The sequence below is a fragment of the Harpia harpyja genome, chromosome 14, assembly GCF_026419915.1.
Source record: "Harpia harpyja isolate bHarHar1 chromosome 14, bHarHar1 primary haplotype, whole genome shotgun sequence".
NCBI lineage: Eukaryota > Metazoa > Chordata > Aves > Accipitriformes > Accipitridae > Harpia > Harpia harpyja.
In genome coordinates, this window is record NC_068953.1 from 11,979,831 (window position 1) to 11,997,043 (window position 17,213).

The following is a 17,213-nucleotide window of genomic DNA, read 5'->3' on the forward strand; positions in this document are numbered from 1 at the left end:
GTTTCTCTTGAATTTATCTAATTTATTTTAGTTATCTCCCTGCTTGTACTTCCTTTTCTCAGTAAGTGAGAGGGAAGTTGGTATCTTAATTTTCACTGGAAAGGAGTTCCCTTCTTGGCATTTGTGTAGTTGGTGGTATTAATAAAATATGTGTATATGATCTCCAGATTTGGAGAATGAGAGAACAATGTCTCGTGTAGGTTTCTGCATGTAGTAACCAAAGCCCTTCCTAGGAAACAGCTCTGGCTCTTGGGTTTGCTGTTTTCAAGTTGTTGAATTTGTTTCAAGAATGATACAGGCATGCCTCTGCCTTCTCTGCAGAAGCATGAGTTGCCCGTGCAGTCTGCAAGCTGAGGGTCCAGGAATCTGCTGTGGTCGTACGGCACCAGGTGTGGTACCAGCATCAAGCAGTCCATGATGCCTTCAGGTCAGGCAGCTTTTCCTGGGAATGCTGAGCCCTGGATGGTCTGGAAGAGCCGTCGAGGTGAATTCTTTCCTGAGTCCTCGCTGTATGCACAGGAAAGGGAGTCTGCATGTGCCGAGCAGGAGGTAACCTGGAAGCGAGGCCAGCGGATCACGGCATGCTGCATTCCTCCAGCTATTCCCCATGGGCACTGTGCGAGATGATGGATATTTCAGCATCTTTGTTCTTTGTTTTCCTTCTAACACTGGAGGAGTTTAAATCACTGGATGAGAGGGCTTGACACTTCTCCAGTTACACAAACAAGTGGTGCTGTACTAGCTAAAGCTGAACAGCATGTTTTCGGGAGAGGTGAGCGGAGACCTCAAATGCCGTACTTTGGGAAAGGTCTTTCTCGAAGTCACGGCTGTGACATGGGCGTTAAGCTTGTATGTATTGCAAAAATTGGGATGTTATTGCGGAGCCTGGGATGCTTTCCAGTAACAGTGTGTGCCTAATGAGGAGCTTATCGCTATATAGTGTTTGGGCCTAAATCTGGAATAAAATATACTGTGTGTTGTCAGACACTTAACTAAAAGAAAATAGAAGATGTTGGCTTACCTTTTAACTTCTGCTAGTTCTTTCTCTTAAAATAATAATTCTCAGGGAAATATTAATTTGTTCCAGCTTCCTTGGAGCAACCGCCTGTCCCAAAAACCTCAACAAGGAAAAATATGACTGCGTAGGTGCAGCTTCACCAAAGCAGGAGATATCAAGTTGCACATTAATTTCTGATTCTCAGCAGTAGCACATGGATTTAGAGAAATCCAAGCTGTGGTATCAAAGGTGCGCTCTCTAATACACCTAGGAACAGCTCCGTCTGTGGCTGCTATTGCATAGTTGTGGTCTGGTGGTTGGAACTTGGGACTTTCATTTTTGGCTTGCCCAAGGACTCACCTGATGTCTTTGGGCAGGGTGCTCAACCTTTCTCTTTGTTTCTTGACCCCCAAAAAAGGTGTTTCCCCTATTATGGTGCTTGTGAACCTTAGCTGTTCTTTGAAAGTTGCATGGAGTTAGTTTGCTAAAAGTCTGTGGGATTCTTTGATATGCCATGAGATACCTCTTGCCTGATCCTTCCTATTTTCTTCAGCGTAGTTCAGATCATCGTCTGATGATTGTGGAGTTCCTAAATGTGGTTGTGAGGATGAAGCCCTGAGTTTATTTTTGGTCTGGTGAACTGCAGCAATTGACTAACTGTGTCCTCAGCTTGTCCCAGATCCACCCAAATATTTGCTGGTTTGATGGGAAAAGAATCAGTGTAATGTGGAGCAGGTGACAAGTGTGCTTGGGGCTACTATGGCAGTTGGAGTCACTGGACCTGGATACAGCTTTGTGAAAAAATTTCTTTTAAATTTCAGATTCTTGTTCCAGAAGAATGGATTTGATGAGAAATAGGCTCAGAGAAGAAGTGAAGGCTGTGGAGGGCAATGGAAAGCTTATAGCACGGAGAGAGGCTCTGATGTTTCGGTTGTGTAGTCTGGCCAGATGTGGATGAATAGGAGATACGGTTTGCTTTCCATTTGTGTTTTGGCAGTAAAATATCAGGGAGGGGAAAAAAGACTGTTGAAGCTGAAGAGGAATATTGGTTCAAGAAAAAATGGGAATAAATTGACCATAAGTACTACAGACAAGAATTTTTTTTTTTTTTTTTTTTTTTTAAACTGAGAGATAGGAAATTCCAGAGTGGCTTTCAGGAGAAAAAATGGGCAAAAAATTACCTATTTTTAAGGTGGAGTTCAGTTCACTGAAGAGTTTTATGTGACTTGATAGGAAGGGAACTGGCCTGGATCTGCAAGTTTTTTTTAGGGTTTCTATCTGAGAATATGTGCTACTACTTCAAAGTAACAAAACCAGCTAAATCATGTTTTACACAATTTTTTAAAATGTATAATATACTAACACTGAAAAACCAGCTGCGTTTTGAGTCTATAAGAGTGGCAAAACCAAGTATCAATTGTTTTAATTCTTTCATTCTCTCTCAAAAAAAAAAAAAATTTTTTTTAAAGGCCACTGGATTGTGTAATGCATGAAGATGCATCCAGGGAAAAATATTGCAGTCCAGGCAGCCTTGAAGAAATCTGTACAGTCTCATTACAAGCGCTGGGGGGAGTGAAGGAGATTACCATTAATAATTTTTAACCTACGTGAGCATGCATTATGCTGCTAATTTTTTCCTGCTGCTGAATTAATGTCAATGTTGAAAGTATAAACAATTCCCTGAATAAAATTTTGTTTGGTTTGCCTTGTCTCACAGATTAACAAATCTGATTACAGCATTTAAATTTAATACTCCAAAAAATTCCCTAAATGAATGATTCACTGTGAGGCCATGAGCAGATGTAATTATCTATGAAAACTAATGAATCATGTCGTTAGGATATTTTTCCTTGCAGCTGTCTCCAATTAATATGTCCATCAATTCTGAGAGTAACAACGTCGTAATCCCAGTGTATAGGTACCGCCGCATCGCTGTTCTACATCAGTCTCTTCAACAGTCACACTGAGTAATGAGGAATTCTCCGTCGCTTTTTTTGTTGTATTTTTGGAAAATGAAAAGCAATGAGAATGTGTTTTGAAAATATTCAGGTGGTGAAGTGGTATTTGATTTGACTGCATCCCTTTCACATTTCCCTAAACAGGGAAGCCTTTACAGAAATCAGTTTTGGTGAGGATTTAAAGCTTTTCCTTGCTAATTTTATCTGTCAGTATTCTTAGCTGGGATCAGGGTGTTCATGTGGGAGGCTTTTGCTGAGCAGCTATTTCCCCATGTAAATCAAGTCCTAGTTTGCTGAGGGTGGTACTTTGGTACCTACGAGAGCGGATAAAGCAGTTTTTCCACTTTCTGGCTAAGTGGCGGAAGATGTTGAGACTTTAACAAATAGCTCAAATATCCTGTAAACAGCTGAATGAAAAGATTTAAGTAAGTATTAAAGGAGACTTCCGAAAGCCTGGAGAGGAGGGACTTTCTCCTGCTCACGTTTTACTGATTTGGTACCCAAGTGGCCCTGCATCAGCTGGTCCTCCTTGCTTCTCCAACAAGTCCGTCTGCTCTATAATTATTTTCATGTTTATTTTATCTGTCAATAACTTAAGTTTTCCCAGGATGGGGTAATGTAACAAAAGGGTACTATAGCAAACAAAGTCAGTAACTTGGTCTCTGTTGGTTTCCTTGAATACTGCAGTTGGGCTGTGTGCAACAAACCAAAGGGTATGCAGCCCTGGGGAAGTGTTCCCATTGATGCTGGAAATGTCTTTGAATTTAACTGTGTAGTCTGTGGGGAACTGAGAGCTGCTGAAAATTGTGTGAAAATAAACTTAATGGGTAGTTTACCATGTTGCAGAATAACGAACTTAGAGCGAAGGTACCTGGAAGGAGGGATGTGGTTCACATTTCCAGGCTGTGTGTTAATGTGGACAAAGACCACAGCCGCAAGACATCTTTTCCCATGATGTGGTCCCTGATCAGAGTTGAGAGATGCCTGCAGGACTTGAAAAGCTGTATAAAGTTGTCTTTGTTGAAGACCTGCACAGGAGGAAAGGAGATGTGCGTGCCTTGGTCTCCTGACCTGTGGAAAGGGAACGGCAGCATTTGCATGTGAGCTTTTGCTAGCTGACTGTATCCCAGCAAGGATATTTGTTGTCGCAGGGAGTCTGGCTCATTTGAAGTGGTTACCCCTGCAAGAGAAGAACTCGCTGCTTCCTTGTACAAATTGATCTCCTGCTGGGAATAGAGTCGCTCCACCTCAGGCTCACAATAACATTGGCTCTTTTCCGCATTGTTTGACTGCTAGGGACATATTGATATGATCTCCTGCAAGGAGAGGCTTGGTTAAAATGAGGATTAAGAGGGAAACCGAGCAGATTGCAGGGTATTAACAACTTGGTTGCATTCCTGGGGCAGTAGGAAGAAAAAAAGAAGTCAGGCTGCTATGATTTCAGAAGAATGTTTGCTTTGTGATGCCGAAGCCTGCTCGGTGCTGCTGGAGAGACATGGTCCACAGCAAAGCGCTGGGCTGCAGGGATGGCATTTAAGGTATGAGGCATCTGTCAGGCTGTTGATTTCTGAACACCTGTAATTGTAATTAGCAGCAATAAAACAAGAAGTCACTGAACTGGATGAAAGGGGGAAAAAATTAGAGTGAATCTAACTGATAAAGTGGAGAGGTGAATGTGTGCGGCATGTCCTCTCCCTTAATATGAGGATCATTGTAAAAATACCAGAGTTAATTTTCAATCTGTCTTGATGATCAAAGCCAGACAATATGGGATTTTCCTGTGGACTTACTGGGACTTCCTATAAAAGGACTGCGTAATGTTTGTTTATGAAAGTGCAAACCTACAGAATTACAAAGAGCAGGAGTTTACAAAGGAGCAGCAATTTTTGCTTTTCCCAGTGAGAGTGCGATCGAAGATACACGTACGATGTGACCTCAGAAATAACTTTAGTCACCGTGTACAGAAAGTAAGTTGGTTTGTTGTACCACCTGTACTGCACTGTGTTCTCTTAGCTATTTTAATAGCTAATTAATCTTGATTTGCTTGGATTTAAGAGGGTTTTTTTCTCTTTTGGCACATATGTGCAACCTATTATATCATAAATCCCACACATTTCAGCAAATGTCATCCTGATTGTTCCCTACAGCACAGCATACTACTAGTAAAACATTCCAGGTCAGGAACTTGGATTCTTTAACCACTGTATTTGAGGAAGTCAATTTATTGTTCTGTCGTAGCAGAAAAGGGTAATTTCTTTTGGACCTATATCATATTGGCAGCCAATCTGGAGAGGTCAAAATTGCCTTAACACTGTAGGTTTTGTGGGTGCATTAATCTGCCTTAACAAATTAACTGTTGCACCCCACTGATGCCAGCACAGGGCATTTCTGAGTAGTTAGTGTTTTTATGTTCCTCTAGAAGAGTGAATTATTTTTGTGCACTCAGTCTTTGACCTGTGTCTTGTATCCTAAGATCAATAAAAGTATTCCTTGTACTTTTTACCTCTGTCTGTTAAAGGGTTTAAAGCAGTTTGCCTGGGGCTGGAGGAAGTGACCTTCATATCAAATAATCCTGACTTGGCAAATTGGGGTTTTGGGTAGCTTTCTTGTGGCTATTTGTGCTGTGAAAGCTGAATAAAAATTTGCAACTTAAAGTCTTAAAAAGTGAATTAGGTATGTGTTGACTGGAAAGAGCCATTAGCGTGTCCTCAGTGTGGGATGTTTCTTGTTTTTCATTGCTGCTTAATGTATAGCTATTACACAGTGTCTGACCTTTTCCCTGGGTTGTTTTGGTGGGCCCATGAATGAGATGTCAGAGTGGCAATGTGAATTAAAACATCTTGCATAAGAGAATGACTTTTCTGCTCTTTTCCAAAGAGGAAAAAACTTTAAAAAAAAAAAAAAAAAAAGAAAAAAAGAAGAGGGAGACTCCTCTCAATTTGCCATTTCTCTAATACTTTTATTATATGTTTCCTCTTGCTTTATTCTTAATATTTTAATTTTTTCAAGCATGTCTGTTCTAGTGGGTTTGTGTTGTGCCTGGAGCAGAGTGTCTGCGTGGTCCTCGTATGTGTGGTCCTTCTCCATGTCGGTGCCTCTGTCTGGCCCGTGGGCAGGGAGGTGTGGAGGTGCTGTGACCGCTCCCATAGCTTCTGAGCAGCATCACGGAAGAGTTGGCTTTTTTGTGAGGTACCTTGAGCCCACAATAGCTAAATGTTCACTATGGTGGTCATACCCTTCCTAGCTAAAATAGAGCTTATTTAAAATGTTTTGTTAAGATTATTAGGTGGCTAAACCAAACTGTTGTACGTATTCCAATTCTCAAATGTCCCCTAAGTTATGAGCTCAAAAGCTTTTTATTTCCTTTTTCAGAACACTTTGGAGTGTTTTTTCTTCCTCATAGCCTGTATCAGTTTTTTGAATACTGACTGCTGATGGGTGAACTTGTCTTTATAATCAAGAATTGCTATTTTCAGTTCTCCTAATAAGTTCCTGAGAAGCGCTGTGTCCTGGGCTGTACAGAGAGCCGTGCTCTGCAGTGCGACATCTGGTTGCAGAGGCTATTTCACAGCGTATGCCTTTCATAAACAGAGTAGGCTTGTGGTTCTGTTGACAACTTGATGCTGCCATGGCGGTGATTTTTTCAGACTTCCTAAAATGCTCCTGTGAGCAGAGCAGACAAAAGGGAGGCATGGGCAGGACCTCCTGTAACTACCTGGGGGTTTGAGAGGAGGTTCAGTTGATAGAGGGGCCAAACTTGGTCATTGCAGATGCTAGAAACTAGAGAGACGTATTTGGCATCAAGAACATGATGCTTGTGTAATAGAGAGATGCTTGTATAATTGAACTTTGTATTGCAAAATATACTTTTGAATACTTAGTATACTTTTTCCCTATAGCAAACTGTAGTACAAGACAGAGGAATGTTAATGGAAGAGGGGAGAGAATACTGGGACTGTAAGCTACGTTGGGAGGAGCCTTAAAAAAGATGGAGACTTTAGCAGTAGATCCTGAAGTGAAAAGAAACCTCTGAAGTGGTTGAACGTAGGGCAATATTCGGTGCTGGTGTGCAAGAGCGCAAGCGATAGCTCTACCCAGCCTGGGGAGCTGCAGGGCTCAATGCAAACCTGCAGTGTCTCTGGCACACAGCCCTGTTTTGCAGAGTGCAGGAGAGGCTGATAAATCCCTTGAATCCTGAGTGGCTGGTAGAAGTGTAACCAATGGCCATTTCAGTCTTTAATTAAAAACAAACAAACAAACAAAACCCTTATACTATGCAGATTGTCAGCATTTTTACATAGAAGAAATACTAATGAACCAGACCAGGAGATGGGCTTCTATTTGTTCAGAGTTTCAAGGACTTCAGTGATAATCATAGCTGGGGAAAAACCTAATGATATGATCTCTTGTGAACTTAGTATTGCTGAAAGTACAAGATTAATGGAATTTAAATGGCGCAAGCATAGGCAGAGCACTGGTTCTCTGCGGGGCCCTGGCAGGAGGTCTGCAACTGCTCTGGGAAATGTATTACATCATGGTTTTTATTAAAAGTGTGATAAGCACGCACAGTGTGCTGCAGAAATTTTGAAAGCTGACACAGATGCATCAGTCCTAAAAGTATGTGACCCAGTATCAGCATCAATGTCCTTGGCCTCAGTAAGATTAGGAGTCAGAAGGTAATCCAGGCAACAAAACCAATTTAATCTTGAGTGGATCTGTGCTGGGGTCAGAGGGTAAAGTGCCATCAAGTCCTTTCCTGGCCTGGACAACTGCTAAGTTCTGTTAGTGTCCTAAATTCATGGGGCTTGACTCCCACTTAGCGATGGGAGATCTGAGCCAAAGGGATATATAGTAGGTGTAGATGAATTGCAGGAGAAAGTGTACCAAGTATACCAAAATATTCCATTTTTCAAAAACAAACAAACAAAAGTCTTGTTAAGAGAGGAAAAAAGATTTATCAGTTTGGAATGATGGGCTCAGTTTCACTCGGATGAACCCCAGAATTTAGGTGGTAAAAGTGGCTGGGGCTGTGTCCTCGCAGCAGCTGAGCTGAGGTTTGGTGCATCTGGAGGCAGCAAGGGAGGGACCCAAATGGTGGAGAAGCTGTGGCTGGTGGGAGGGCACAGTGCAGCCAAGGTGCGGCGAGCTCTGGTGCTCCTTTGGGTTTCTTGTGCTCTTGAGGCCTTTTAAACTTCCTCCTATTTTTTTTATCATTCTCTAGACACCCCCCTGGAAAAGCAAGGTGCTGTGCAGCATGTCTGGTTTGTGGTAGGTGGTTACCATAAAGACAAGATGCAAAGTGAGCTCTGCTCTCTTCCTTTGAACATTTCTCACGGGGAGCTCTAGAGGGTTGGAAGCTGCCTGCCTTTGATGCCATCTCAATGCGATGGAGTGCATCTCTGTGGCTTGCAGCTCCTTGCTGTCTTCCAACCGCTGTTCAGACCTCCCTCTTAGCTGCAACTCCCCTCTACCTAGTCTTTTATAGCTGGATACCAGTGCTTTACGTTAGAAAACTGACAACTTTGAAAATTCCTTCTTGTTTTGCCTTGCAGATGGGCACCAAGGATGCATCTTTGGAGGCAGGGGGGGTCCTCATCCCCCCAGAGGCAGCTCTGCAGGGCTTGGCTGGGTGGCACAGACTGACTGCGCTGGCAGGCACTGCTGCCTTTCCCTGAACGAGCTGCAGCTGTAGAACTCAGCACCTTGGTCTTCCTTGTCCAGGGGCCAGTTGGTGGGTAACCACCCCCAATTGAAATCTGTTAGTGCTGGTCTGACAGCAGGGGCCAGTCTTGCAGCAAGGAGCTCTTGGGAAACTATTTATCATTCTGCTGCTGGAGGTCTAGTCCCTGTGCTGTCCGAGCTGCATGGTTTCCCTGGCATTCTGCTAATGCCATGTGGGACATGGCACTGAACCTCTGGACTCAGCCCTGCTAAGCTTCAGGGAAGTCACCAGCTCTGAAGGAAAGCATCAGTTTGATTTAGCTGTATTATGCTTGTGGGATTTAGTGCTGTTGCCTGCTCTTCCCTGATTAATTAATCTAAATAACTAAGTCATTTCACCTGGCTGCTGCTTAGCTGTGCTGTATGGGTGGCAGAAGGGAGAGTAACTGATAGGCTGGGATGCTGGAAATCAGTGCTTCTGGTCACGTAAGTCAGTCTTTTGCACTACAGGCACATGCAGACCAGACATCTCAAGTGAATCGCTCAGTGTTGCTGAGATGCTGTTTTAACACACTTTTTTTTGTGCTTGAGTGCATAAATGACAAAACGTACCAGGAAAAGAACTGCGCAGAACAAATTGCTGTGAATGCCAGCTCTTTAAAAGTGGGGTGTTCCCCTGCCTTCCCTTTGTGTGCCCTGGTTTGGGTACATCCTGAAGGGACACTTCTCGTAAGCTTCTGGTTACTCTTGTTAACTTGCCTAGGGCTATAACTTTCTTTAACAGTTTGCACGTGACAAATATTAATTTATGGGAATGGTTACTCACTGTCCTAAAACTAAGAATGTCATAATTAAATTTGGGGATCTTTCCTTAGCTTTTGATGTATAGCAGAAGATAAAGGTGCATTGCTAGTGGTCTCCAAATAATACTGTATCATACCGTAGCCAAGCAAATACCATCCCTGCAGTAGTCTTGCTAAAGCACTGTGACTTCAAATGAGAGATTTTGTGCTTATTTCTGTGCCCCAGTGGAGAAGAGTTGCTCCAGAGAATGGAGGATTTGGGCTCAGGAATTGATCTATAGTGAAAGCTGCTGTTGGGGCAGCAACGCTGCCTGCCCTGACCCTTTCTCTGGGCAATGAAAATTGTCCCAGAAGTGGTGATCAGAAAATGAATTAGCTTCTGCTAGCATTATATTGTGATTATTGCCAAGGACTGGTGGGTTTTTTCTTCTAGATCAGTCCTAGTTCAGAGAAGCAGTAGTGGGCTCAGTTCTTCTTGTCGCATGCTCCATGTGGCCTCCCTCGTTATCCCAGCTGGGACTCCAGCCTGCCTTCTTTGCTCCTGGGATGCTCTGTGCCTTTGTGGACACAGCTAAAACAGAGACAACGAGCACGAAAGGCAGCTTTCCTTTTAAATGAAACACTGTCCACGGTGTGTTTTCTGCTGATGACATCCAAAGCGAGTACACAAAGATCTCTACTATCCCTGTTTTCAATCAGGAAATGAGGCAGAGACCAGCTAAGGAATAAATACTACCTCAGATGAAACTTAATCTGTTTTTAAAAAACTTCCTCGCACTGAGATTGAGCTTTTTTTTTTTTCTTTTTTTAACAGTCCTACCCTGAAAAGTCTCTCCTGGGGTGTGTCTCATCCTCACTTAACTATGTTGAGGGTTTTTTTATTCCGAGTTTCTGGAAGCTCCATGGTTTTCCCTGTTACGCATTTTTAATTCAAAATGCCCTAGTGAGCCTTTTCTTTTCCGAATCTCCAGAGTACTCCATGGGGAAAAATTTAAAAAATAACATGTAAGCTTTAAATAATTTACTATGAGAGTAATTGGGTTTATACAGCAGTTCATAAACCTTTAGCTGGTAAAAATCAAAGTACCTTAATCTGAAAAGCAGATGGGGGGTTTGTCAGGGTGAAGGCTTATAGAGTTTTCAAAGACAAATTGTTTAATTCCATCACTGGCTAGGAAAATAAATAGTTCTGCTGCTCGATTGAAAACAGAAACATCTTAGAAATGAGACTTTCTTAGCATTCAAGCATTGTTCGTTCTACAACAAAGAAATCAAAAGAAACTTGGTGGAAAGATGTGATGGAGTTCTAGTTTATGAGAAATGAAAGGCGAAAGCTTCTAAACCACATTTTACTATTCTTACTGAATTTTCAAGTGCTTTTCCTCCCCTCCTTTCAGGGGCTGACACTCTGTACAAGGCATCTGTTTCGTGTGAATCAGCGATGCATATGATGTCTGTAGGTCATTTCCTTCTATCAAGAGAGGTGGCAAGACTAGCCATAGTCTCTGCCTAAATACTAGAGCGGTAAGTGTGAGACGCTACTCTAAAATCCCACTTTTCAATACAGCGAAACTGTTTGCAGCAGATTGAAAGCTGGGAGCCATGCCTTGCCTGTGTAATGAAGGCTGCATTTGTACCCCCATATTAATGCTACTCACAGGCCAATCAGTAGTATCTAGCCAGCACATCCCCTCGCAAGTGATGGTCTTGCTTTAGTTGGGCTAATGGACTGATGAGATCACCTCTAATTTGTGTATCAAGCTGGTTTGTATCACATCGTTCAAAAAAAGAAGGGGGGAAAAAACCCCGCACACAAAACAACAAAACCCTCTTTATTTTTTTTCGTGCTGGACTTCAAAAGCTTGCATTATAAACAGTGTGTTCTGCCCTGTGAAAGCAACGTTTTTTGCTCAGACCCATTACCTCAGCCAATAAACATCAGAAAATGAGTGCTCGTTTTGGTGTTTGGTTTTCATTTAGTCCAGAATTATGACAGGCCAGTACGAGTAGCGCTATCGATCCGTACAGGAGGAGATGCCTGGGAGATGGCTGGTGTGCTGAGCTAACTCGGTTGCTGATTTGGGGCTTTAATCTGCTCCCTGCATCCACAGGTGCACGCATCATTCTCCTCTGGCCAGGAGAAAGAAGAAAACTTGAAGCAAGAAGGATGCTTAGAGCATGGATGATATTTTTCTAATTGTTTAAACATCTGCAGCCCTAAACTTATAAGAATGAAGTTTCAAAGACCTTTGAGGGCATATATCTGGTTATTTGGGGCTGGATGGAGTGGAGGTGCCCAAGCTTGTGTTAGTGGGCTTGAAACACGGAAACTTGGTGCATCCAGTTTCATCAGCACTGCTTGGGGTGGATGCAGCTCCGTGTGGGTGTGTGTGTGATGCTCCGGGGCCTGATTTGGTGGTGCACAGCGTATGTCAGTGACAGTGACCCTTCTGATGTGATGCCGACGGTGATTTCAGCCAATACTGCGAATTTCATCCTGCTGTAGTACTAACCTGGGACCAGGCAGGTTTGGTTTGGCTGTAGGAGCTTCTGCAGGATGAGCTCTAGGATTGTTACATGGTCTTGTGTTGCCTTCCTCTTCTACAAGGATGTTAAGCGCTAAATCCCACTGGGTTATGTGAGGTTATATGTGCTGTTCCTCCCAGCGTCTTAAAATTTCAGCTGCAGTAAAGGGTGAGGAACTTGCTGGAATGAGAACAACCAACTTTAAAAGGCATTTAAAGTGGCTGAACTCCACACTTGATGGTGAAAATGGCATCTGAGAAGCCAGACTGGACTTTTTATAAGTGTGCCCAGGACAAGAAAAGAAATAAGAGAAATTTGTGTCCTTCTCCAAAGTTATTCTCAAAGAAGTCTTCTCTTGGATGCTGCTGAAGCGCCCTGATAAAAGCAGCATCTTCTGTCTGGCTTGAGCTGTGCTCTCTTACTTTTCCATATTGCACATAATAACACTTTACAGCAGAGCAGACAGCCTGTTTTCTGTGTGTCTTCTCTTGTAAGTAGCATCTCCAGGACATTCAGAGTTTGGAAAATAGGAGCTAGTAGGAGAGGAAAGGGAAGCTGGTGAGCTGAAGGTTTTGCTCAGCTGAGATTTCAAAATGCATTGGGTATTACCTAGGAGGAATGTGTTTCAGGCCGGCCGTGTGTTCAGTTGCTGGTGGGAGAAGGATGTCAGGCTTTGACAGGTGGGTTTTCAGTGCTCTGTTTAAGCCTCCTTGAGAAGGAACTGATGCCTAGTGATCACAGCTTGAGGTAGAAAATCAAAATGTCTGAACCAATCTGGGTGGTCAAGTTTGAGGTCAGGGAACATGCCAGCTTGCCAGGCCATCCCTTTTCTTTCTGCCAGCATATTTGCTCTCCTCAACCCTCTCTTCTGTGTTTTTTTTCTGTGTTTCTATTGCTGTTTGCTATCCCTTTGCTGTCTGTCTGGTGGCATGTTACATATACCTACCAGCTGGTACCTGGTGGCTCACCTATGTAGTACAGTAAGTGTTAGACCTTGGCGATGACAAGTTTTTAAGCTGGGTGCTGAATACCACCACAAAGGTGGTCATTCCTGGGATAAATGTCCTAGACTGCCTGAAGCTCCTGACCTGGAGGGCTTCCTCGAAGTTCCTTTGACTCTTGGTTGCAGTGGTGCAGTGCTCTATAGTGGATATAGGAACATAACCCCATGATGACATTTGCACTGTTTGGTCAAATTCTTGCCTGTTGTTTACTGTCCTTTGCCTGTTGTAATGCTTTTCACCCTGTTTCAAGCATTAACTTGAACTTTTGGACAGCTGCTTCTGGACTGTAGGCTGGAGCGGACGCTCTTCTAGTGGCTTATCCGGCTTTTTTTCCATTTTGAGACCTGTGCCAGGAGTAAGCTACAGCTCTCCGGTGTCGTGAGCAGTGAATGGGGTATCCGCATGCTGGATGGCAGAGGTGTTGTGGTAACTGGTTTAATTATGCTGAGCACTTGATATTAAGTGATGAAGGAGAAATGTGTTACTCTAACGAAAATATCTGTCACAGAACATGGTGGTGTGTCTTGTTTCAGCATGACAAAAAACAGGTGAGCAAAAATAGTCGGCCACAGCTGGAATAGCTATTAACAAACATGCCTGGCTGCCAGAGTCCGCTCTCTGAGCCGTGAAACCTGATAAGACTCGATCCACAGCCCTAATAAAAGGAATTTCCATACACAATTACTTCAGCTGGGTTTTAATCTTATAATAGTGTCTTTTGTTGAAAGGTCTGCAGATAGAAGACACAGGGTAATCCTCCAGCACCTCCCAGAGAAGGGATGTACACAGCGTTGTCACGGCAGGATCACCTCCGGGGAAGGCAGGAGTCAGGTGCAACCTGTGTTGTCTCTTCCCCCTGACCTCGCGCTTCTGATGCCCTTGGGAGCAATCGGACATGGATATGCATGTACGTTTAGCCTGGAGCTTACCGAGTTGGTGGACAGGAGGTGGAGGGTACAAGATGGGGGGCAGAGTGGGAAAAGTTGGTAGGTAATATCACAAAAATAGTAGAGGAAGCTGTTCTGGTGGCCCAGGATGCTGATAGCAGTGATGTGGGGTAGATAATAACGTGGTTCTACACAATGTTTTTCCTTTAGGTATCAAGGTACAGGCATCATAGTACTTGTATCATACTACTCGTCTTAGTTTGGGGCAAAACTTCTGTGTGTTTTCTTGTTCATTCAGGAACCAGACAGGAAAGACTCAATGTGGTTCTAGTAACTGTATATGTTTGCAAGCTGGCTACGTAACAGTTACGGTCGTTATAGGATAAGGGTATTTTTTGGCAGACTTCATGCGGCAGCAGAGCGTTGCGGTAACACTGTTAATTCAACAGAAGAACTGTTTTGAATTGATCATGTAGAGTGTTTGTCCAGTTTTTGGAAAAAGTAAGAGGCCGTGGTGTTCAGCAGTGAAGGTGAAGAGATGAACTCACACCTGGTGTGGCATAGGTCAGTAGAGACGCAGGCAGGGAACTAGAGCTGAAAGAATGAAAAAATCTTAAGACCCCAACACACAAAGCTCTGCATTGTATGTTTGGTAGGAAGAGAGATTTAATAAAGTACTTTAGTATAAAATATAAAAAGTAATTGAGTTAGACTGCAGAGTGTTTTGTGAAGTGAGTGCTGACAGAAGAGTTAACCAACCAGACCATTGTTCCTCAGATGTCTTCTGTGGATCAGCCAGTCCTTTCTTCCAAGCTGCTCTAGAGCTGATTTAAGCTTTAAGTTGTTTTTTTCCAAAACTGCTTTCCCTCTAAAGGAAAAAAAAAATTAATAGCAAAAATGGAATTCTTTTTAGCAGCTAACTTATAAATGTGAAAATCTGAATAAATAAATGGTGCAATGATCAAAAAATGTTACATTAACACTTTTTTATTACATTAGCTGAGACACTTCAGTAACATGCCATTATCCTGGGGCACTGGGGAGATCACGATTTTTCTATTTTTCATTTTTACCGTTCTGCACCCTTTTGCTGCTGGTTCCACTTTGCATCAGCGTTGCTGGCGTTTGGATTTCCATTGAAGTCTGGCTGGAAGAATTTAATTCTTTGGAACTCGTCTGGTTGCTTTCTATCTTACTGCTTGTGTAATTCATACCTAGAAGAGAGCCATTAGAGGTGGCAGTCCAAGGGAACGAGAACTTCAGCTCTCTTGGAGTTAATGGGGACTGAGCATTCAACTTTCACAAGGCACATTTGAAAACTGCAGTCTTCTCATCAAATTGGGGTGCTGGTTGTAGAAAACGATCTGCATAATTCAGCTACGTAACTGATGGGCTCTTATGTGACTGTTTCAGATTAAAGCCAGGTACAAAGATGCTGCTACAAGTCTGGGTTGGTTAAGTTAGGTTAGCTTGCTCTATCAGACAGTAGAATTCATTTTCAAAGTTGTCTTGAGGCCGCCTGCATTGTTTGGGCTTTTTATGTTGGCTTTCTTGCTGAACTGGGCTCGTAGTTAATGCTGAGTTGCGATTTCCATGACAAGTCCTCTTCTTGGAGATTTACAGCTCAGCTGCTTTAATTTGCCAGGCTAATGCTTTGGAATGCAGGTTGACAGTCCAGATGTGAAACCTTTCTCCTCGGAAAGAAAACAAAGGATTAAATGTGTTTTAAGAGCATTTGAAAAAATAATTTAAGATTGAGGCCCAGAACCGAACATCTGAAGTCTTGAAATACTGCTGTTAGCTGGTGGTGTGAAACTTCAAAATCCAGAGATTTGAAAGTGTGTCATCTTTGGCTAGGCTGCAGGTACCCTTCGGCTTTCAGTGTACCTGTTACTGCCCGTATCAAAAGCTTCATAAGATTTTACAAAATATCAAATAATCAAATTATGCATCTTCATGCAATTTGTGCAGGTTAAAGAATGGTTGGGGTATTGCTTCTGCTAAAAGATGTGTAGTGATGGGGGGACAACTGTGGGTGCTTACTTGGAAATGACAGTGTTTCCCCAATATTCATAAGTAAAGACAGTAGCTCATGCTTTACGATTTGTTTCATGAGGGGGCTTATAAATAGGATTATCCTTGTTTTCAGGGTGCGTGGAGGAAGGCCCAGGTGGTGTGGGTCTGCTGCAGCGGCTGTTCACCATCGTCCCCATTGCGGGGTGAAGGGTCTGACCGGAGTACGGGGATTCTCTAAAGCATGACTGAATTGGAAAAGGGTATAATAGTGGTGTTTAATGTCCAAAACATTTTTTTAGAGAGAAACATAATGGCCTCAGCCAAGCCATTGAATCTGATCCTTTGTGCTCGTGAAGATTTGTACAATGCATCTATCAATTAATATCCGTTTGGGTTTCAGAATTATTTGGGTTGGAAATGATGCAGCAAGAGTTCATTGTCCTTTCAAAGAAAAGATGAAAACATCTATAACTTTCTCCCAGCCCATATGGAAAGAGCAGACATTAGGAGCCTGTACTACCAGATGTCTTAAAATTGAACTCCTAGCCTCACAAGTTAAAAAGGGCAGATCTTATAGGGCAGGTCTTTCTCAAATTGCCTTGAGAAATATAATGGGGTAGAGATGGCAGAGCTTTGCATTGTGATTTATTGAAACTGGGGTTGTAAAGTAAAAAGCTTGTGGCTTTTTATTTGGCACTAATAATCTGATTGGTGTTCTCTTCTGATCAGATTTAGGAAGCCTCTGTAGACCAGTGATTTTGCAAGTAGAAGAGGCACATTTTGTATATCCAGTTGATATTTGTTGTTGTCAGAAAGATCTCTGTCTTTTTACCATGTTGTGGAACAACAGATTAGTACAAGTATGCTAAGAAAAGGGTTTAACAAATGACAAAAATGGCTTACATTTTTCCTAGTTAAAAATTAGGAAAAAAATAACCCTAGGCTAAAAGTGCCTTTTGTAGTATCAGTGTATTTTAAGTGGGATGTTGTAAGTTGAGTAATTGGAAATAATGACTTTGAGAATGCACACACAGAGCTAGGAGTTAATTTTTTGTCCTGTATGTATTCACATTCTTTCCCTTTTTTTGTTTGTTTTGGTTTTGGGTTTTGGTTTTGGGTTGTTGTTTTGGTTTTTTTTTGAAACAAAGTAGTTTGGCTAGAGAGAATGTTTGAGGTATGTACTCTTGCGGCTGCTGCAGTAAGGTAGTGTGCTGATTTGTTCCCATACATCTGAGAGCGATCAAACGGTCAGCTTCTGCAAACAGTTGCAGGAGAAGCACAATAAGCACTAGTAATCTCCTCAGTTTGATAAACTGTGTATTTGTGTAGCTTGATAAAGTGGAGGCTTAAGGTTTCCTTCC

The 17,213-nt window shown here is 42.6% G+C and overlaps 1 protein-coding gene across 2 annotated transcripts in view; it reads left to right on the forward strand.

Moving 5' to 3' along the window:
* STX8 (syntaxin 8) overlaps positions 1 to 17,213 on the forward strand; it is a 114,221-nt gene that overhangs the window by 36,081 nt on the left and 60,927 nt on the right. The window contains exon 7 of one of the 2 annotated variants that reach the window (XM_052807209.1): positions 10,817 to 10,943. The exons of the other annotated variant lie outside the window; for it this stretch is intronic. Within the exon in view, the coding sequence (XP_052663169.1) occupies positions 10,817 to 10,932 (116 nt within the window). The 3' untranslated portion in view covers positions 10,933 to 10,943. The remainder of the gene's footprint in view (positions 1 to 10,816; positions 10,944 to 17,213) is intronic. 2 annotated transcript variants of the gene reach the window in all.